General features: G+C 32.6%; 2 protein-coding genes across 4 annotated transcripts; one reads left to right on the forward strand and one right to left on the reverse strand.

Moving 5' to 3' along the window:
* Positions 1–2,221: 2,221 nt before the first annotated feature.
* Positions 2,222–9,737, reverse strand: LOC11412647 (chloride channel protein CLC-c). Of its 3 annotated transcripts, XM_003619709.4 has the most exons (8): positions 9,480–9,737; positions 8,035–8,291; positions 6,925–7,125; positions 6,611–6,788; positions 5,346–5,608; positions 4,635–4,904; positions 3,225–4,353; positions 2,222–2,733 (listed from the first exon to the last, which is right to left on the reverse strand). In XM_003619709.4, the coding sequence occupies exons 2-8, from the start codon at positions 8,283–8,285 to the stop codon at positions 2,638–2,640; spliced, it is 2,388 nt and encodes a 795-aa protein (XP_003619757.2). In that variant the 5' UTR covers positions 8,286–8,291; positions 9,480–9,737; the 3' UTR covers positions 2,222–2,637. The 3 variants fall into 3 exon arrangements, with proteins under 3 accessions (XP_003619757.2, XP_039691050.1, XP_024641269.1); XM_039835116.1 differs by lacking the exon at positions 9,480–9,737 and having other exon boundaries at positions 6,925–7,018; positions 8,035–8,173; XM_024785501.2 differs by lacking the exon at positions 9,480–9,737 and having other exon boundaries at positions 6,925–7,097; positions 8,035–8,173.
* Positions 9,738–18,291: 8,554 nt separating this feature from the next.
* On the forward strand, positions 18,292–22,644 carry LOC11414055 (eukaryotic translation initiation factor 6-2). The gene is made up of 8 exons (XM_003619711.4): positions 18,292–18,442; positions 20,113–20,169; positions 20,281–20,377; positions 20,510–20,595; positions 20,769–20,813; positions 21,297–21,427; positions 21,919–22,029; positions 22,116–22,644. The coding sequence occupies exons 2-8, from the start codon at positions 20,160–20,162 to the stop codon at positions 22,371–22,373; spliced, it is 738 nt and encodes a 245-aa protein (XP_003619759.1). The 5' UTR covers positions 18,292–18,442; positions 20,113–20,159; the 3' UTR covers positions 22,374–22,644.
* The last annotated feature ends 1,084 nt before the right edge of the window (positions 22,645–23,728 follow it).

Consider the following 23,728-nt stretch of genomic DNA (forward strand, 5'->3'; position numbering starts at 1 on the left):
TAAAAATTAAATAAAAAAATCACTTGAAATTCTTTGATTAAAAAAAGGGTTAATAAGTGTTTACCCCCTGCAATTTTTTTTTATTTACCCCTGTAAAAAAAATTGTTTTGATTTACCTCTCTAATAGGCCAAACAAAAACGAAAATTTCTTATAAAAAAAAATTGGTTTTTGTTTGGCCTATTAGGGAGGTAAATCAAAACAAATTTTATTTACAAGGGGGTAAATCAAAAAGAAATTACAGGGGAAAAAACCAAAAATAACATAAATTACACGGGGTAAAGACCTATTAACCCTTAAAAAAATTGAAAAAGAAAATGGAAAAGAAAGGAAAACGTGATGCTTTAATTCTCCCAATCTTTGTTTCCAAATTCATCATCTCCCAATCTAATTTTCCCAATCTTAGTCCGTGAAAAAAAGAACTCATCAACTCTAATAAAAAATTTCTTTGGTGATCTTCATCTTCTTAGAGCATCACTACTGAGAGGTCCTTACTTAACAAGGATCACTCCCCGTTAAGGAACAGGTAACTATATAAGGACTCTCTCTCTCTCCTAGGTAACTAACGGATCCCACATTTAAAAGAAGTAATAAAATATGTATTATATGATCCCACGTACAAAAGAAATAATATTTTAATAATTAATAGTTGTTTTAAATATTATTTTATCTATTTGTCATCATTTTAAATAATAATAATAATTTATAAAATATAATTCATGTAAATTATTATTATTATTTTTTAACGAAGGAATGTAAAATTTGTAATGTTAATTTTTCCATTTTTAAATTATTAGTAAATGTGGCTGAAATTTAAGTTCATTCGAATAAATATTTTATAATTCAGGTATTGAGACAAGTTTGAAACATGAGAGAGATGTTTTTTAGAGTGAGAAGCTCTGCTGATTTTTGTGGTCACTGTTCATCACCCTCCTAAACCCACCAGACACCCCTTTTCTGAAGAAGCTTTAAATAGAGAAAAAATGTTTTGGCAAGAAAAAGCTATAGATTGAATTGGCATTTGGAAGGGGACAAAAACACTAAGTACTTCCATAGAATTGCAAAAATCAAAACCTCAACCAAACTTATCACAACTCTTCAAGATGGTGAGCATGTTCTCACTGAAAAGAACCAGATAGCTGATCACATAGTTTCTTATTATAAAAATCTATTTTGTCCTAACTTTGTTTTGCAGGATCAGTTACTTGCTGAAGTAGTCATCCCAAATTTGGTCTCTCCTGAAACCAACGCATTGCTAACTGTCCTTCCATCTCAACAAGAAATTAAGTAAAATGATAAGATGAACGTAAAAGGACCGCAGAAGAAATATATCTATCCAATTTCGAACAAGTTACCAAATGTTTCCAAAGAACGAACTACAACCCTAAAATAAATGATTCGCCGTTTTGTCAGAATCACAAAGCCCGAGTGTCATGATGAAGGAATTCTGCTCATTACTCAAATGAATTCGCTCATTCCCAAAATAAATGACATTTTTACCCTTACTTGACTTAACTTGCGTTAGTGCAAAATGCTACGTGACTTAAGACAAATAGTGTGACTTAACTCACGCTAGTACAAAACCATACGTGACTTAAGTCACGCTAGTGCTAAATGGGGCTAACACAAGAATTTAGCTTCTTTGCATGACAAGCACGTGGACAAAAATGTGGTACTCCACTGTTCCCACTAAAGCCCTACAATTCATAAGCCAAATTAGTTTTGTGTACTTTCTTAATTAACAAATGAAACAAATTAAATAACAAATTAGTTTTGTGTGACACGGCTTTTCAACTGCAATTCTTTAGATAAGAAACAAGAGCAAGTCTTCTCAGATGATCATGGAGCCATTTTTTATCTTTTTTTTTTTTTTTTGGTAAATCATGAAGCCAAATTTAGATAAGAAATCCCGAACCAAATTCCAAAGTTTCCTTAAAACTTTACCACTAATATATTGAATTACAATAGAAGAATCCACTTGAACTGGAGAAAGCTTGTTGTACACATTTTACCCTCAAAATATATGGTTTTCTTGATTAGAATGCTGCATTCCTTAGCTGCATTTTGTGGACTAGTTAAATATGGTGAAAGTAGTTAAATTTACCTATATTTGAGACCAGAACATTTTTTTGTATATAGTCAAAACCAGATAAATTACATATAGTTTCTATTATGCAACCTAGTATATGAATAAGGTAACAGTCTTATAAAATGCCACTTCACTTGCCTAAATTAACAATATCATACAAAAAAACTTATATCATATAGCTTTTACAAAATCATCCAAAAAATATAAATCAAACAAGCAACATGAAGAAGAAATTTTATTGACAAAATGTACTTCAACACTGATTGGTGTTGACTGGTACCTATATGTTTCAAAAGCATCAAGTTGACTCCATGAAAAAAAATATATTAACAATACATATATGATATATCACACTGTTTATAAACACACCCCCTTCAAAACTATGCAGCATTTGCATCTTTTAGCAGCATTTTTCTTCCTTCAAAAGGGTTCTGTAAAGAACTATTGAACTCAATGTATGTAGCAACAACTTTGATCATCTGCATGCAGCTAAGGAATGCAGCATTCCAATCAAGAACAAAGAATTACATTTTTCATTGAGATTCCTTTCTCAGTGCCATTTGTGATGCTTGATATCAGGGTAAAGTCCCAAAACATGCTCCGGCATGAAATCATGGCGCGTTAGAATCCCGACAATAGGAGGTCTCTGCAAAGTGTAGAGTTTGTCAGCAAATTTTGCACCAAATGAAACAATAGAAGTTGTAAAATTGCCTGATCTAATTTGGAATCGCCAAATAATGCCGAAAAAGATGTATAAATGTAACGTGTTTATGTGACCACAATTACTGAAAAGTGGTGTACCATTTCACTTCTGTAAAGAGGCTAATTCACTCTGGATACGAGTAAAGATTTTCAATCATTGATGAGAAAATCAAGGAAGTATAGCGATGAACTTGCATGTGATACTATACTTTGATTTTCTCATCGGTGGTAGAGATTTCGTACTTTTATCAGTTAGATGTTACATAAAAAAGCTAAATCTGAAAAATTATTTGGCTAACTAACTTGAGAGATGAAAGTACGAAATTCCAATACTTGATGAGAAAATTATGGAAGTTTGTTTTAATGAACCTATTACGTGTTATGTGTGTGCATGTTATATCGACTATTATTATGTATGTGCAAGTAATATCATACCCCTTGGCTCTTTGGAACAACACACATGTGTCTGAGTCCATGTTGGCGGAAAAGAATAGCGGCTTTAGCAAGTGACATAGTCTCAACTACAGTGTACGGCGATGTATTAGTTATTGGATGAAGATCAACATACATATCCAAATCTTCATCTTGGATATCTAAGTCCTCTAGTTTAACTCCCTTTCCTGATCCCGCCTTTCCAAAATCCAACACAGAAATATTCTCTAAGATACTCGGATTCGCGTAAACCTTCTCTCTAGTAAAATTTTTAGCCTTTAGTAAAACTAGTAAATAAGACCTCAGTACTAGTCCACACAACTCTGGTGCATCCACAAAAGGCGGTTCGTCAATGACCGGAAACCCGTTGTGCCCTGTAGTATTCAAAACATGTAATATATTCCCAACCTTTTCGATGCCAGAAAAGGTCATCAATGGACCCGAGACAACATCACGTGTAGCTATATTCCTCATGTAAGGTTCGGCATGTGCTTCCAAATAAGGAAGTCCTTTGATCTTCAAGATTTGATCATAGACACCTTTGTTGAAGATATCGGCCACAGATTTTGAGATTAATAAGACCAACATCACAAGTGGAAGTAACAAGAGATCATTAGTGAGTTCAAGTAATATAACACAAATTGAGACTGTCATTCTCATGGTGCCACCGAGCATGGAGGCAGCTCCTAGGAGAGAAAAGAATCCTCTGTCGAGTTGCGTGATCGGTTCGAATAGTCTACTCACAACGCGGCCGTAGGCAGCCCCGGCAAGTATCACAGGAATGAAAAGTCCAGATGGAACAGCAATGCCATAAGTGAGTATTCCAAGAAAGTAAACGGTGGCAAAGAAGATAAACAAACTTGAAATATGAAACTCTTTGGTTATCTTAGGACTGAATAGATTACGAATAGCGTCATCGTTGGTGTTTAGAAAGAGGGAAGCGAGATCGTTGTAGTATCCCGGTGGACATTGAAAGATTTTGTATTCTCCTGATTCGTCAACAGAGGGACATGGTACCTTTGAATCGGTAGGACAAGGGATACAGTTTGCAATCCATGGTAAGAAATAATAACAGCATGATGTCAAAAGAGAAATTGCAACAGCAAGAAAGATTTTGAAAAATGGACCTTTTCTGCAACAAAAAGAAAAAGATAGAACCATTAGTTATGGTGCTAATACACTAGATTAGACTAATCATGTTTGGATTGACTTATCGAAACAGCTTATGACAAGTCCATACATTGTTTTAAGCTTATTTCCATAAGCTCTCTAGAATAGCTTTTTTGAAAAACACTTATACGATAAATGTTTATGCTATAAGTGCTTAATTAAGCGTCTTATCCAAACATGACCGTGATCAGAAAGAAGCAAGTAAATTGACGAAAAACATTCAACTTGAATGCGAGGACATACTCATTGATGATGCTATATGTACGGACGACCTTATCGACGAGGAAATTATATATGCTTCCAAGAATACCGGCAACAGTTCCCAAGACTATTACTGCTACTATGTCACCGGCACTAAATTCTGTTTGGGGTGAACCAACATCATACAATATAAGACCACCTTCACCAAATAGTCCACATTTTCCTGTTGAACAAAACTGAATTCCAGCTCTTAAAACAATAGCAACTACTGCTGTAGTGAAAAATGACCTCCAAAGAAGAGCACTCCTCCACCTAGATATATGCGCCATAAGAAAGAATATCAGTTTTCATGCTATTCAATTTTACCATCTTAGAATGTTAATTTCTTACAAATTGATGGTCGTATGATTTTAAATTGCAGTCTGCAGCTGCGATTACGGCAATATTGAGGTCTCAACAGCAATTTCGACTGCATCAACCGAACTTTCATTATTATAAAAGTTTACAGCGTAACTGAAACTGAGGGTGCAACTGCAATTTAAAACCATATTTCACATTATCTATCACTACTCATGTCATTAGTTTTTAGTTTTTTCTTTTTCCTCGGACTCACTCACTTTCAAAGCAAACTATGTTCTGGTTTGAAATTAACATCTTAAACAGAACCTTAGAATAACTAACAAGTATACAGTTTAAAAGATACCACAAAGTTGAAAGAGAGATAGATAGATTAATTTTAGCATAAATAGATACCAAGAAGCTGCTTCTTCAAGGGCAAAGAGGACACCACCTACTGGAGATCGAAAGGCGGCAGCGACACCAGCAGCTGCACCACAAGTAATCATGTCTCGTCGGTCTCGATCGTTTTTGAAATACCTAAGCCAACTCCAAGTCAAACCATACTTTTTAGATCCGCCTTGCCCCAAAATAGAAGCTATGCATGCTCCTGTATGAACCATAGGTCCTTCTTTTCCCACCACAAATCCAGCAGATACTCCAAGGATTGAACCAACAATCTGAAATGGTTCAAATCATAAGTTTTATAAGGAAACGTAACGTGTCTCAAAAAGTCAAAGTTTGCATTTTGTAAAATAAGACAAGTATAAAATAGAAGAAAAATATATATAAAGAAGACTTTAAAGGAGACATAGCGTCAGTGTAAAATAGCTTGATACTAGCATCCAATGAGAGTTCAGGATATGGCCACCACTTTGTAGCCACATTTCAAAACTGGTTTACACACACTGACAATGCATGTCTCTTTTTCTCAAAAAAGAGAAAATCCGAGTATTAGGAAGAATTGATATAAGCTAAGCATTGTGAAACTACAAAACGTTGTGGCATATGAGTGAAAATACAAGTCAAAATAAGACCACAAATGAATGTAATGTGACATTTTTTTATGAGCTGTATAAAATGTCACATTTGATGCACATCAGTGACTACTTGTGTTATTTGAATGAAATCTTAACAACATTTCCAGCATCTCTGTATTTCAATGTGAGAAACTTCGTATCCACTATGCATTGAAATGGTCAGAGATAGTAGCTTATGACCGTAAAAGTAAGAATTTGATTGTAAATCAGTCATAAGTTTATATATTTTTATGCAAGACAAAAATAGGTTAAGGCCCTTAAGGATTGACTTTTTTCAGTATTAAATAGTAGACACTCTGATAGCATGTCAAGAAACAAATTCACACAAAAACTTAAGCTTCAACGCAGGTAAGGCAATGAAATAGTTCTATCTTTTACATATTATTTACAGAAATCAACGGCTGATAACATAGGGAAACAGAAAGTGCACGATATGCCAAACATATTGCAATAACTAATATATACAATGGCATACAAGCAATAATTAAGAAAATAGTAAACTTTTTCATGTATCAAACCCTTTCGGAAAAAGTACAAAAAAAAGCTTACTCAGAAGATAATGTTCATTCTTCACTGAAAAACATTTATCGAAAACGGAACCGTGATATTTTACTAATTTTCAAATGTTCAAGTATTATTCACCTTTACAAAAAGGGTGGTTGGGGCCAGAATAGAATGAGCATCGATGCCGTTGAGATATGCTTTAACCTCCGGTATGCCAGAGCCTGCTGCTGAAGGAGCAATGAAAGCACAGAGTGCTGCAGCCGCAGCTGCTAAAACCATATTGAGACCAGCATATGCTAGAAAAGCCTCAAAAAATCTGCACTACAACTACTATTCTTGAGAATATATGAACAATAATCGGAACATTGTCACGTCGTTTGAATTGAAGAGATATTTGAACTTAAATTGTCGATCCTGAATGAATATGAATATGTGATTAAAAGGAAGCTCACCTTTGTTTAGACATGAGATCGGTTGTAAGAGTCAGCTTGAAACCAGCTATGTTCTCGACAGAAATATTATTGAAAAGACCAACAAGTCCAGTTCCTAATCCAATAAGAAGAGCAAATACCCATTTAAGTACCACATATTGGAATATCTGAACCCTCTTCCTGGACCTCCAGTCCTGGTTAAACATTTCATTATCAAAAACCCTGAAAATTACGGAATAAGTATACTTACATCATCACTCTTTCCATCAGTAATTGATATTCCAACACATTAAAAACCTTTCCAAAGTTCTCACTAATCGTAATTCTCATAGGCCGATAAATAGTTATAAGATTTCAAAAGCTTTGTTTTTGACATATCACCATGAATTATTCATATAGGTTTTGTTATTAAGGTCCTGTTTGGATAAAGAACTTTTTTAAGCGCTTGGAGCATAAGCACTTATCCTATAAGTGATTATGTATAAGCTATTTCTTTAAAAAAGATAAAATAAAGTTAATTTGTTTCCATCGAAGATTAAGCCATTGTAAAAGATATCACGGAGTTTAAGAAAATAAGCTGAAAACAACGTATGAATATGTCAAAAGTTGTTTCAATAAGCTCCACCAAACAGTATGACAAATGCTTATGTCAGTACATAAACTGAAATATGTCAATCCAAACAGAACATAATTCATGTAGTTCAGCCTACATAATGCAAACAAAAATTGTTGTTTATTACTCTAATCGTGAGGTTAAGTGGTAACAATGCATAATTACAATCAATAAATGTTACTAAAACAAATCATATCAAAAAAAAAAAAAAAAACCAATGATGGACTAGAAGGAAGAGTTGAAAATTTGACACTAACGACAAACTTGTCTGATGCAACTTAATCTCATAGCGACCAACTAGGATAACAAAACATGAATATTGGGCAGACGCTCAAGCGTGTGATCGAAGAAAATAATAGAAAACTACAGAAGCCACAATGCGATCAGAGACCTAGGCACAATTAACCGAACTCTGATCAATCTTTTTGTCCTTCTGTGTTTATAATTGAATTTTTCAACCATCAATTTTACAGTAAATAAGATTATATGTTGTACAAAAGGAATTGAATGTTGCTTACTCATAATCAAGGCTTTCAATAGGGCAAAGGTTGGAACCAACTATAGCAATCTGAGAGGTAGTGTTAATCCTCTTCACAAGAAGTGGTTCTTCGTACGTCATGTTCCTTTCAGAAAACTGTGACCAATACCTTCCAATTTGTTCATCATTCCCATCCAAGCTACCGTCATTTTCTATATCATGCACATCATCGCCATTGTTTACGTTTTCTTCTTTATCCATCTTCTTAGCAACTTCACCTGATGATGCCATAGGAACCTAATTTACAACAAATGCATCAGCAATCTGAACCAAATCCTAAGCATGTGATCGAAGTTTCATGTCACTTAACATTCGACAATAAAATACAGACTTTTTTCCCAACAACTTTCTTTGTAGTCACCACAATTTTCAGCATTACACATATGAGGAAACTAGTTATGGCCCGAAGTTATCAATTATTATTTTTTTAAGAAGCTAAACTAGCCCACCCAAATTGGCACCGGTGAGAATTGAACCTGAGACCTTGAGGAGGAGCATACTGCAATGTCCCAAGCCAACACCATCCGGCCAACCCAAGTGGGTTCCGAAGTTATCATCTATGAAACGCTGACACAGGCACAGACACAATATTGACAATGTAATATGTCAACACCAGTAAAAATTTGAGAAGACAAAATTATTGAACGTGTCAATGTCGTGTTTGACGCCAACACGTATTGGATGACGCACACGCTTTCAATCTGAAGCATCGGTGCTGCATAGGTTATCAAAGAGTATATTTCCCACTGCTAATCTGGAAATTGTTGAGTCAGCTTACAAATTGAAAATAAGCTGAGTTATACACATGGATTCTACAAGCTGAAAATAAGCTACTAATTCATAATAAAGAAAGAAAAAAAATTGTTCTGAACTCAAGTCTGTTGCACGGTACAACATACTTGAGTTCGAAACACATAACATAACATCAAACCTTGGCAGTTAGCTGCAAGGTTTTAAAAAATGGTCCGCAACCATAATTGTGGTTGTGATGTGAAGTTTTTAATTCATATTTTCAAAACCACATCAGACTGCAATTGCAGCTGCATCAATTGTATTCAACGAAAATTCTCCGCAATATCAAGGATCGTCTATATACGGCCGGTGGCCTCATCAGAAGCATTTAAAACCCGGGATCAGCCAATTCTAGTAGCATATCAAAGAAGAACATGAGAAACACAAAGTGGGCCATACATGATCCACCAATTGGTGCAAGATCAAAGTTCAAACCCCTTATGCGAATCCAATCCAAACTGTTATATCACTTGAAAAATTGAAATTTTCATCAAAACAAATAATTAAAAACTAAACTTTGTTTACACAGATTAATGTCTTACTCCAACAAATTCGTCATGCAAAAAATCACAGAAACCATATAAATTAAACTAACATAAAATAGAAGAATTTGAGTAAGAAAGATATACATACACTAATCAAAGGTATGTTTGGTTTCAGCTTTTGAACTTGAACTCAAAAAAGCTTCAAAGCTTCAATGCTTCTAAAGTGTTCCAATTTACAATACAAGATCACAAAAAGATTAAAGTTGCTTCAATCATCACTTTGCAAAGTCCAAGAAACTATAGTTTGATGGAAACATGTAACATAAAACAACCTCAAACAGTGCAAGAAACTATAAGGACAACGTTTCTCTCTCTGTCTATAACATGCAATAGCTGCCACAATATTTGACTAATTTAAGGAAATAAATAAATAAAATAAAAATGTATTTTTTTTCTTGTTTAGGAAAATGAAATAATTGGAAAAATTATTGGAGTATTGAATACTTGAAGATAGATTTGAATTTACTTCAGGTGTTTGTTCTTATCCTATCTTTTAGTTAACATTATTGGTAAAATAAAAAAGGTGTTCCATGTTGTAAGTTTTAAATAGCAATATTCCTTCCCTAAAAAAATAGCAATATTCCTAATAATTTATGTATGAGAGACAAAGAAAGGAATAAAAGTATAAAAATATTTAGGGCAAAATTACACTTTTAGTCTCTTAATTTAATTTCAGGTAACAATTTGGTCCTTTATTTTTTTTTTCCATTTTAATTTGGTCATTTTTGTCCATTTTCATATGAATTTTTAAGCTTAAAATTCATGATTTTATTTTCTTACGGTCCTTCAGTCTTGAAATCTATGATCATCGTCTATGTTTGTATAAAAAAAATTATATTTCAAGCTTGAAAAAAACATATCTTCCTAGTAAAAAAATATTTTATGAAGAAGTGGTGATTTTGGAAGATTAATTGTAACAAAAAAAATAGATTAATTAAGTATTTATATTGTTAATATTATTTTGAATGAAAGGTCTCAAGCACCACTTTCAAAACAAAAAAAAAAATATTTAATTTTTAATTATACATTTTACTCACAGTTGTGTTTATAAACTATTTTTTATCTCAATTATAATAAAAAAATCATTTTAAAAATTAATTGAATATAATATATTTGATCTGCAATATAGACCAAAATACATTATTTTTCAATAAATTTTTTTAAAAAAAAAAGCAGAAAATTTGACTTCTCGGTATTTATATAAGTTAGGAAAATTTTACTTTTGAAAATAAGATAACATACAAATCTTAATTTAACAAAATTAAAAAATGAAAGAAGCATAAGTTGTGTTTGGCATGAAGATGAAGATGGAGAGAGATTGGTGGCACGATGTCACGTTTTTAACATCCACCCAACATTTGTCCAAAGATAAGTTGTTCCCTACACGCAAAACACTCTCCTCTCCTCTCCGCCTATTGCTTTTTACTCAATCATCATGTGACACTTGGGCATTGAAAATGATTTTTTTGTAGTCTTATGCTTCCACTAGACCACTACTAATGATTCAAAGGTCTTGCTAACTGATGTTTTCGAAGCATTTTTTAAACATTTTAAATTAATTTTTTTAAGGGTAATTAATTACTACTCCTTAAAAATGTAAAAGTTTCAATTAAAAATGCATTTTATTACATAAATTTTTATAAAAGTTATATTTAATGTCATTAAAGTCACTTTATTCTCCATAACCTAATGCTCCCTCTGTCTCATTGTAATAGTCATTTTAGAGGTTGACATTTTAGAGCTCTGCTAGTCCCTTTGGAGGGAGGTAAATGTAAATACTTTTGTAAGTGTTTTTTGAGCCTGAAGATCTTCCCTGCCTTGGACATAAGTACATGTTTAAAATTAGATCTTTGATCTGTTAGACTTTTTACCATAAAACATTCATATTTAACATCTCTATTTTGATCAAGATTTTTATAGTTTCAGAACATACATGTATAAATTTTCTATTCTTTACACAGTTTTTTTTTACTAATATGTGTTGTCTAATTCATTATAGGACCAGTTTTTTTTACTAAGATTTACCCTAATTCATTACAGTCCTTTACCTATACAATAATTTGTTCAATTTGCAAGAGATCTCACACACGTTAAATCTTTTACTTCCAACAATTTAAAATAGAAAATCTCACTCAATAATTTAAAACATGTTTCGGTTAACATAAAGAATTGGGATGTCATGTTCACGTAAATATAAATAATAGATCAACCATGAGGATCCAAGAGTCAATGAAGAAAATGTACAAGAGATAAATCATATAGTTTTTGGATTTGTCTAGCTGTAAAATAATATTTTCCTTTGAATAATATATAAATAATGAAAGTTGTCCAAATTATATTTTTTTGGTCCAAATTATATTATATTTTTGTTTTGTTTGCTTGCTTGAACATGTCCATCAAGTGAAGCTATGACCAGGCTGTTACTTGTATTTGAGTGTCTTATAATGTGTGAACATGGTGAGGGACCTTCACCCCCAATCTTAGGCATTTTTGTTGGATTCATTCTTGCAAAATTGCATCATAATTTATTTTGGATGGACGGACGAAGTGACAATCATCATTGAAAAATGCACACATAAATATAGGAGTTTGGTTCGAACCTTAATAATAATGCTAGAGTTTGTAACAACTTTGTCAGTTGAACTATGATTTATGAAATTTTCCTATCATAATGTTGTGTCTGATATGTAGTTTTTATTTCCTTCTTTTTCTTCCTTTTTTATAGATAAAAGTTTTATTTTTCTCTCTCTAAAGTGTATTTTCCATCTACTTATGATCATTAAATGATAATAACCTACAAAATAGTATAAAAAAAGATATACTACAAGTAGTATTTCAGTACTTGGCACCATTTAGATCCGAATCGACAACAAAACGACCATGATTTTGGATAGATGAAAAATTAAACATTTTAGTTTTGAGGAATCATACATTTCAACTATTACATTGATATAATTTAGATGTTATTTTGAGGAATCAAACCAGAAAGCGCTACTGTGAGCGACCTAAGCATCTACTCCTTCCGGTCCTTTATACAAGAAATAAAAGACATAAAACATCAGGACCAAGGAAATACATTGAAAATAGTTATCTTCATTTAACCTCTACATTTAAAAAAATTCCATGAATAACCCTAAATTAATTACTCTTTATTCCACCAACTTACTTACTTTTAATATTCTCTCTCATAATAAATAAGGGCACAAATGAAATTTAGCTTCAAACATACTTGAAACTTGGTCAATATTTCTTATAAAAAAGACCAAAAAAATTCTCACTTTTGTTTCTAATAAAAAGGACCGGAGGGAGTATTTTTGTTTACTCTTGTGCTATGTTGGAATATTTTGTTGTTTTAGACTTAAATTTTTTATTAAGACTTGTGATAAACATTGATTGAAATTGTTGTGAATTCGATGAAAAATCACATCAATAACAAACTTGATGTGTGGAGCAAGAGATAGTCAAGCAACCAAAACAAAGTGTATGGAACAATTATAAACACAAACCAAAAGTAGAAAACAACGAGAGAAAAGAAGAGATAACACAAAAATATTTGTTTACCTAGTTCGGTCCAAATTGACATAGTCTGGGGGAGAGCAGCCCTCCGTTTCACTATAATGATGAGTAACCTTACAAAAGAGATATCAATGGGTTACAAGAATAAGTCTTCTGACTAATTCTACCCAAAGTCTTAATCTCTTTCCATAACCAAAAGACTCAATCTTAATAGTGTTTTCCAAGGTAAATCAACCCTCAAACCCCTAGTGTTTGTTGCTAAGACACAAACTTTATGCAAACCCTAGTTTTGTTGTTGCCTTTCTAAACCCTTGTTTCAGCCCCCTCTATCTCAAGGTTTACACTGATACAATGTCTATATTTATAGTAAAAGAATCTTCAATAAAACTGGAACAAATCTAGGCCCGAAAATACGTTTATGTTTTATTTTTTGGTGTCAAAATCGGCCACCGAATGCTCCAAATCGGCCACCGATTTTTGCCGAACCTGAAGCTCAAATAAAACAGGTCAAAATCGGCCACCGTGCCCTGAAAATCGGCCTCCGTGCCCTGAAAATCGGCCACCGATTTTCATCTTCCAGAATTTCAATTTCTTCAATTTTGAGGCACTTTCACAACATAAATGATAAAATAGCAACAATACAATCAAAAGGATTATAAGTTGGGACATTCCTCCTTCATGTGTTAGGAATTATTAAGATAGTTAGATAGATGTTAAGGGTGCATATTAAACTTTCAGAAGGCATTAAGGCAATAGCAAAACAAAATCCAAATCCTAACAACCAAGCTAAATTCTTACTTAGATGAGCATAAGTCAATAATAAATCGAGATTCACAGTCTTTGATGTAATCCAACTTCAAAAAATTTTTTTTGCAGGTGTTCGCTCAAATCGACTACTTGTGATCTCTAAGATGACCAATTCTGCCATATATTGACAAGACGTTTGCGTAGTTGAAAGGGCGTTGAATTTAGTGATAGCCTCTATAATTCCCTTACTCGAAATATAGTACATTTGAAGTGAGTCCTTCTTAAGCATTGTAGCAAACATATAAGGTGCAAACCTGAAGCAAATTAAGTGATACCGAAAACAGAAAAAGAAACAGAACAATGAAACAAATAAAACAACCACAAAGAAGTTGAATCTCCAACTCGGTGAAGATATAGTAGCCCATGGTGGCTTTCGAGGGGGCCGCTTATACGACTTTTTCACTTGAGATGACAACCATAACAACGAGATACAGGGAGGTGTGGACGACCCGTCGGAAGAACGCTTAAATGAGGTGTGGAGGAATTGATCTCATTGTCGAAGCACAAACCTGGGTTCACAGTGCATTTCATGGGAAAGCGAACGACGTTGTAAACGGGTTGCAGGTGAATGCGATTAAAGCCGGAAGTAATTTGGGGTTGAATGCAACTTGTGAATGAAAATGATTTTAGGGTGTATGATTTGAGATTGATGGTGATTTGAGATTTATGAAGGTACCAACATGTAGGGGTGTACAAAGGATGGTTAGGTCGGGTTGCATCTGATTCAAACCTGACCTAACACTCCCGATCATACTTGATGAGGTACGAGTCCTATTTGGATAGGATAATACCAATACCAGGTTATGTTGATCCCAAAACAAACCACCAATGCATAAACTTTCTATTTTGAAAAAGAATTAATCAACAATTCTTTTTAACTATAACCCAACTTCAATATTAATTCTAGTAGCTAGCTATGTAATGTTACAGTAAAGAAACTCGGACGACAACTATACTCAATAAAATAATCATTCCCAATTGTATGAGCCTATACGATGACCACCTAGTCATTGTGATAAGGCTTTGAACAAAGACTATAATTTCATTTATTGATCTTAACACCAATGTTCACAACAACTTTATGATCATGGATTAATATGCAGTGTAATCATATCTTACTTTTCATTGCACAAACTTGGTATTTGTATAAATATGTAGTAGAATCATTCCCATCACATTACATGTATAAATACCAAATTCCCAGCATGAATCTAAATAATGCAAAGTTACTTTCATAAATTAGGAAGTATTAGTCTATGTATGAAATAATAGAGTGAAGTGTGAGACAGTGAGAGTGTTATAGAATAATGTATAAAATAAAATTGAAAAAACGTCTTTGTCTTAAAACTATATTGGGATGGATAATCCGAACCTGATCTCTATTTTAGTTGTGTCTATGTCTTGTTCATGTTTGTTTATTTTTTTGACTCAATCAAACCCGACCCCTTGCGTTCGAGCGGGGACAAATTGCAAGATCGGGCCGAATTTTGTACACCCCTACCAACATGTATAACTCTGCATCTTAATAATGAAATTGTTAATATGTTTTTGGTCCTTATAAATATATCAAATTTCTTTTTAGCCCCCTGTTATTTTTCTTTGGCTTTTAGTCTCCCAAAAGTTTTTCATCCCCACTTTTGGTCCTTACTTTTAAGTCAACTATGTGTATCATTCAAAAATTTGATTTTTTATTTTAACAAAATATGAATTTCGTATGAATTTTTTATGTTTTTGTTGCTTAAAAATTCATAGTTAGTTCATGGTTTGTTATTTTTTATTTTATTTTGGAGAGATTTTATAATACTCTAAACATTCATGTAAAATCTCATTCATAAATTCGAAGGGTACACATGAGCTGACTTGAAAGCATGGACCTTAAATGTGGGTGAAAAACTTGAACAGGTAGAAACGCAAAAACGAATAATTTGGAATATTTATGGAAGGGTACACATGAGTTGACTTAAAACTCATTCAAAAACTTTATCTTTTTAGAAGGATTAAAATGGAAAATTAAAATATTTATTGGGACTAAAAACATATTTAACCATAATTTTAAAATGGGTGGTCTATTTCGCGAATTCATGAAAAATAGGGGATAAAAGTGTAAACAAATAAGTGTAATTTAGTCTAAATATTTTCAATTAATATTTCAAATTGAATCTAACTGGTATACTATGTCTGTGTACAATTATTTTACACATTTCTTCGACGATGTGTTGTCATGTCAATTAATAAATACAAAAACACATGAGTCGACATATTCATAATTGACATGTCAACATATCATTAGATGCATATGTAAAATAATTGTACAATGAGAAAGTATATTAGTTAAATTCTTTCAATTTTTTTGGGTAGATAGATAAAATGACAATCCTCATTGAAAACTACACATACAAGATAAGAAGTCGGGATTCGAATCCAATCATAACATCTGACCTAACAATTTCAAAAATCGTAGACAACTCTTTCAAGTTTAGCGACTATGTTAGTCATTTCATTGGTACTTTTCTATTGTTGATAAAAATTAGTCCTATGTAAATCAAGTAAAACTCGCAAAGAGACAATATATTATGAGTGGAGAAAAAGGCTTTATTACTTTTTTTAATTAAAATACGTTCTAAAAAAAAACATGTGCACCCCACGTAAAAGAGAATGACCAAAATTGTAATTAAATGTAAATATTTTTATGGCTAAAAGGCACTTTTGGCGCCCCTCAAGTTTTCAAAAATATTCATCCGGTCATATTTATAAGCAAAAAAACTATTTTTTTTAGGTTCATTGAATATTTAATGTATTTGGTTTGTGTTATACACCAAACAAATTATGTATTCAATAAACCTGAAAAATAGTTTTTTGGTTATAAATGTGAACTGAGGGAGTAGTGATTTTTGCCTCCCAAAATTAAATATCGCAGTTTTAGCCCCCAACTTCACCCCATTTGCAAAATTGTGCCCTCCCAGATTTTTACTTGGTCAAAACTAATATGACGCATTTTTTCAAAAACCTAGTGACATATAAGCCGCCTACGTGGATTTTAACAAATAAATAAATCAACTCAGGTCTCATGTGACTCTTCTTCTTCTTCCATATAACTGCATTTTTATTCTTCTCCATAAATTAGGGAATTGACATTTTCTTCCGCACCCAAATCTTCATTGCTCACTCTTTTTCTTGATTTGTTCTTCCCTTTTTCAGCCATCTCTATTGTTTATGTTTTTGTTACGAATTATTTGCCTTTCATTTTCCTCACCATTCGATTCAAACTCTTCTACTATTTATTCGTTTCAAACCCTCTTGCCTTTCCTTTCTTCTTCATTACTCATTCATGGCTTGTTACAGTGACATAGCAGCCTCATCTTCTTGTGAAAAAAAAGAATGTTATGTGCTATTATGGAGCTGATTCTCCATTAGTAACTTCAAGGCTCATCTTCTTCGCATCTGTGTTCTTTGCAATCATCTTCGCTTCAAATTCATGTTATTCACAATCATTTTCGCTTTCAAATTTGCGTTCTTCGCTTTTGATTTATCCTCTAAAAAACGCGGCACATCAGCTTTGACCAAACCAAAATTAGAGAGGACCACAATTTTGCAAAGGGGGTGAAAGTTGAGAGACAAAATTTACGATTTTCAAACTTGAGGGGCCAACATCGTTAGTTATAGAAACTCGGGGGAGGGGGTTAAAAGTGCATATGAGCCTATTTTCAATTAACATTTTGAATATAATTATATTTTTCAACAAAAATTTCGAATTTAACTATTATGTTAGTCATATTACACACACACACACACACACACACACACATATACATATATATATATATATATATATATATATATATATATATATTTATAAAAATCAAAGAAAATGTTAACGAGCGTCTTTAAGACGTTCTTTATAAAGGAATATAAGTGGTAAATATTTATGAAAATGCGTGCATTCTTTGTTATAAAAATGCGTGTATTCAATACATTTTAAATCAAAATATCTAATTTTTTAAAAGAATAATTGATTATTTTATAATGTTTAAAAAATACTCCAACGACACTAACAATACCAAAATATTTAACATATGTGTTCTGTAAGTACAACTCATGTGGTAGTTACAACAATAATAATAATATGTAAATACCATAGTTAGAATCCCAAATTTTTTACATTTAACATGTGTAAATATATAATCACTAAACTAATAAATAAAATATTCTTAAAATATACTTGATAAAATGCCACTAAACTCCCTCATAAAAAGATAATATATGCTCTAAAATTTTGACTCACATAATGACCCAAGGAAATATTAATGCAAGGGCAACAATGATATGATCAAATATAATTTTTTTTAGGAATGATCTAATATAATTTATAAGTATGATTTAATCTAATTTGTAACAAGAGATCTGGGTTATATAATGGCTTTGCTATTTCGTCTATCTACCAAAAAAAAAAAAAAAAAAGAGATGTGGGTTATATAATGAATGGAGATGAGGGTTATACAAAGTATGATCATTTTTCCTTTCTCAACAAAAAAAAGTACTACCATTTTTCCACACATTTATTTTAAATTAATTAAAATAAAAATGAAATATAAAAAAGAAATGTGTGCACCCCACGGAAAAGAGCAGTACAAAAACAAACCCTAATTTCGTTTCATCTCTCAAACACACGGCAACCTCTTCTCGGTCGCCGTCGCTTCCACCACCGTCCCTTTCTCATCGCCGCTTCAGGTATTCTTCTTCTCTTATCTCTTTCTTCCCAACTTCAAAATCAATACCCCCAGTTTTGTTTCTGAAATTTTTGTTCCAGTTTTAAATGGAAATTTATTATCTTTATCATGTTATACTAGTTTTTTGAATTAGGATTTTTTATTGGTGATATTATTTTTAGATTGTGTTGCTGAAATTAAATTAATCATATGCATGAAGATGAAGTATGTGAATGTTTGTAGAAATTTTTCTGAAATGCAGCAAAAAAAAAGATTTTTTTTTTTATTTTTTCATAAGGAGGTGATTAATTCACTTGTGAGAATTAAGTGAGTAAATATCAATTGTTGATGAACAAATTAATGATTGATGATATGTGCATGTGAGTAACAATCATGGGCATTGAAGCAACACCGACACTTCCGATGGGAGTCGTATACGTATCATGCGTTTGACAACTGTCTGACACGGCTGTCTGACACGGTTACATGTGATTACATTGGATTATATAATTTTTCTCAAGATTTGAATCGGTGTTGACTTGTCGGTGTCTGTGTTGTGTCTGGTGTTGGTGGACACGCTATGGAAGGCGTCCGCGACACAAACACGGACATGTCTACATTGATAAAATTTTGAGGAAATGATATAATTATATGTAACCAACATGTATTGGTGTCGTGTCAGTGTCGGGCACTGACGCATGTTGGATACCAGGACACCCCTTCGATCATAAGTGTCGGTGCTATAGAGTGTTCGAGCACGACACATGTGATTAGGTTCAATTAATTATTTTTTTCGAATTTTGACCGGTGTCTGTGTCGTATGTGTCAGGGCTTCATAGATCATGGGTGATTAGAGTTTTAACGGTTGATTTTTTCACTTTACCCAAAATAAGCAAATTAAAAAAATTAAACAGGAGGAGTTTTGAAGTTGATTCTTTGACTTTTGAAGCAATTGTAAGGACTGTTTGTTTTGAGGGTTTCTGATGTTAAGAATTGTTATTGCTTGTGGGTTTTTTGAGTTGGTTGTTTCTATGTGGTAGTTGCTAAAAGACTCAATAGGGAAATGGTTTTCAAGTTAAGAAACATGTGAATTTTTGAATGGTTGAGTGAGTTTATAGCCGAGGCATCATTTATTTCTTTTAATTTTTCATTTGAAATCGTTGATAATCAGTTCTATTTGTACTAAATATGTTATGTTACATGTTATTATGCAAGTATATATGACTGTTCTTTGATAGTTGGTTTAAAGAATCCTTACTCCTGCATGCAAAATGGCACGGTTATGCATAATAACATAACATAACATACATAACAGATTCAGATTTCACGCTTTCTTTTCTTAAATGTTCTGTTTTAACATGTGAAATTCTTTATTTATTGTATAACATATATGTAAATATATTTGACTGTCCCATGAGAGTTGGTTTAAACAATCCTTACCCCTGCGTGCAAAATGGAATGCTTATGCATAGTCACATAACATACTTAGGGGCTCACATTTACACTTTCTTTTCTTAATCGTTCTGTTTTAATCTTAATGATATATGTAAACTTCTTGATTTATAGTATAAGGTGAGTCCTGTTGCCCTTTTATCGAGTGTGTCTGAGTTACAACTTACAAGTGATTATATCAGGTGTGTATTGTTTACACTTTTTTATTTTGTTTTCTAATTAGAATTCTGGTTCATGTAGATCTTCTTTTTGTGTACCTGGGTTAAAGATTTGTGACAGTCTCAACAATGGCAACTAGTAAGTGAGACATAATTACACATACAGACACGTGTGTGTGTGTGCGCTTAATGGTCTTCTCTGGTTAATACTTTTAAGTTACTATATTGAATGATTATTGGTTTTCTGCAGGACTTCAGTTTGAGAATAATTGTGATATTGGAGTGTTCTCTAAACTTACCAATGGCTATTGTATGGTTGCCATTGGAGGCTCTGAAAGCTTCTACAGGTTTTCATGCTTTTCAAAACTAATGAAAATAAGTTCTTGGGTCAATTTAAGTTACTAGAATTTGGTTTCAAACAGTTTGAAATTGTTATGGTAATTTTCTAGACGAATAAAGTAATATGGTTCTTATTGCAGTGTATTCGAATCTGAGTTAGGTGGTGTTATCCCTGTGGTGAAGACATCTATTGCTGGCACCCGCATCGTTGGTCGTCTTTGTGCTGGTAAAGCTTTTCTTACCCTCATTCGCTTTTGATTCCTTAAGGAGTATTCGTTCCTGAGATGGTTTTGTCATATTTCTTTCTGCATAGAATGAGATTACTGCATCAATTTCCTTTTTTAAATCATAACCATTTTATCGTACCTAACTAACTTACCTTTTCATTGACTCTTGTAGGAAACAAGAATGGCCTTCTCTTGCCCCATACCACCACAGATCAAGGTAATTCCTATTGTTATTATATGATGCTATTTTAATATGATGTAGCATGGCCTATTCGAACATATTTGTAATTTCCCTTTTCCTCTGGAGATCTTATAGCAAACTGTTACTCGTCAAAACCAATGATTCTGATTGTTGTCTGCACATATGAGACGATACAAATTCCCCGTTTCTATGAACATAACAAACACCAATGATACTGTGTAATTGTAATAAAAAAACAATTAAAAAAAGCATGCCATAGCTTTATCAACGCTCTAGTCTCTAAGTACCTTTCAGCATTTTTTCCTTTATTTTTGCTGATATTGATAAGCCGTAACACGTTTCCATTTGTACAAATTCTCTATGATTTAGGATGGCTTTTTAGACTGTTAATAATCTCTCCCCTCTTTTATCTTATGTTTCACTTTTGTTTGTGGTAATATAATGCTATACGAATATGAACTTATGGTATTGATTGTATTTTCATGGTTATTGCTGCAGAACTTCAACATTTGAGAAACAGTCTACCCGATCAAGTTGTTGTTCAGAGGATAGAAGAAAAATTATCTGCTTTGGGAAATTGTATAGCATGTAATGACCATGTGGCTCTCACTCACACCGATCTTGACAGGGTATTTGTCTTATTGTAGATTATAGATTTTTTTTCCCTCTCTTATTAATCAGTTATTCATGTTTAGGATTGGAAATAGATTTGAAGAGAAACTTATATTTCATGTAAAGCATGAATGTTGTTGAATGAGGAAATGGGCAAATTATCTCATGAACACTGATAGTCTTTCTGAATATGATCACCATAAAATTTAACAATTCAATCAAACAAGCCCTTGTTCATAATTTCAACCATAGTACTTCAGTTCTCTGCTAAGAACCTTATTAAGTTTTGATGGTCTTCAAAGTTGTTCTTTTAATTGCGATTTGTGATGCCTGTGGAGCTAATCTCATATATAGGGTAGGGGGTCATTATTAACACACTGTTCATTGATTTAACGTTTTCCCATTATAGCTTAAAGGTTCAAACTATCTTCCTTTAGACATCAATTTATGTTTTTAATTTGATTAATCTTTGCTTGCTCTTATATTCATTGTGAAATAATTTGTTCAGGAAACTGAGGAGATAATTGCAGATGTTCTCGGAGTAGAAGTTTTCAGGCAGACCATTGCTGGCAATATTCTTGTTGGTAGTTTTTGTGCTCTCTCCAACAGAGGTGGTTTGGTGAGTAAAATTGTTAATTTTTCCCGTAAAATTCACACTTTTTCCATCTTTACCATCTTTTGATCATTGTCATACACATGATGCAGGTCCACCCTCACACATCTATAGAAGATTTGGATGAACTTTCTACACTTCTTCAAGTTCCTTTGGTGGCCGGAACAGTGAACAGAGGTAGTGAAGTGATAGCTGCTGGAATGATAGTTAACGACTGGACATCATTTTGTGGTTCAGACACCACAGCAACAGAACTCTCTGTTATTGAGAGTGTTTTCAAGTTGAGGGACTCGCAACCTAGTGTCATCGTCGATGAGATGAGGAAATCACTCATCGATAGCTATGTCTGAAATTGGTAATAGTAATAACTTATGTTGAGTTTTGGTTATAGTATTGTGTGTCTAATGCAATGATGAGGTGAGAAAATCACTCTTTGATAGCAATGTCTGAAAATTTGATAATAGTAATGACTTTTGGTATGATGTTTTAAATTTTGGTTATAGTTTTGTCTTGTGCAATGTGAACATGTATGCTCTAAAAAAGATTGGTTGTACTTTTCCATGTTTATGGTATCAGTTATTGATTGTTGGCACCTATAAATCCTAGCCATGTTTGGTTTAATTCGAATCAATAGAAAAGGCATGCTTGAACTTGTGTCCTGCATTTGGAAATCGATCAAATCATCGTGTTTGCACGAACGATAATAACCTATGATCGTGACCAGTGACCATTGTGCTGTTCAGGCGTTGATAAACATGGATGAATCCATATAGATGTCTAAAATCAAAAGTAATATTTATGATTATTATGAATGATGCACAGAAATTAGTTAAGTGGGGATTGTAGAATTTGACTGTTTTTTCTTAGACCATATACAATGGTTGAAAATTTTCAATAACCATCAACACCCACTTTTTCAATTCCCAACACTCCACATCATTTTCTCTCTTTTAATTCAACATCCATTCAATTTTTACCTCTTCAATGGTTTTTTCATTCAACACTCTACCCCACCACCTTTTATTTCTTATTCTTATTTAATTTTATAATTTTGTTTTTATAATTATATAAAATTACAATTATCAATTATAATTAAATTAAAATAAAGATACACTTAACATTTTTTTTTTGTAAAAACAAAATTTATTTAAATAATTTATTTTTATTTTCTTAACTTAAAATGCAATACAACAAACTAAGCATGCGACACAAATAACTTAAAATGCAAGACAACACGTGATCTATTTCACTAAACAAAGACTAAAACTTCAAAAGAAATGCTAATAATAAGATTAAGAGAGTGAAAAATTGGTTTTTTTTTTTTTTTTTTTCTGTGTCCAAATCAAATGATCCAAGTCTCTATTTGTAGAGAAAAAAAAATCACGAATTTTGGTAAAAAAAAAATAAAAATAAAAATATTTGCAATGAAATAATTGAATCCAAATTATTAAGAAGATAAAAATCCAAGCAGCCAATCCTGAAGCAACACGTGTCCCTTTATTATCCACAAAATATTCTCTCTCTGTGTCCAACATCCGTCCACGCGCCCTGTAGGCGCGTGCAGTACACACGCCAAAAAGAACCAACAGAAACGCGCCGCGTGGCATACCGTAGCAGACTTTCAACATGTTGAAATGGTTCATCATCTCTTTCATCCAAATCATCTTCAATAACCTCTTCTCCAATGGTTTCAATAGTTGAAAAT

This window comes from Medicago truncatula, chromosome 6 (assembly GCF_003473485.1).
Source record: "Medicago truncatula cultivar Jemalong A17 chromosome 6, MtrunA17r5.0-ANR, whole genome shotgun sequence".
Taxonomy (NCBI): domain Eukaryota; kingdom Viridiplantae; phylum Streptophyta; class Magnoliopsida; order Fabales; family Fabaceae; genus Medicago; species Medicago truncatula.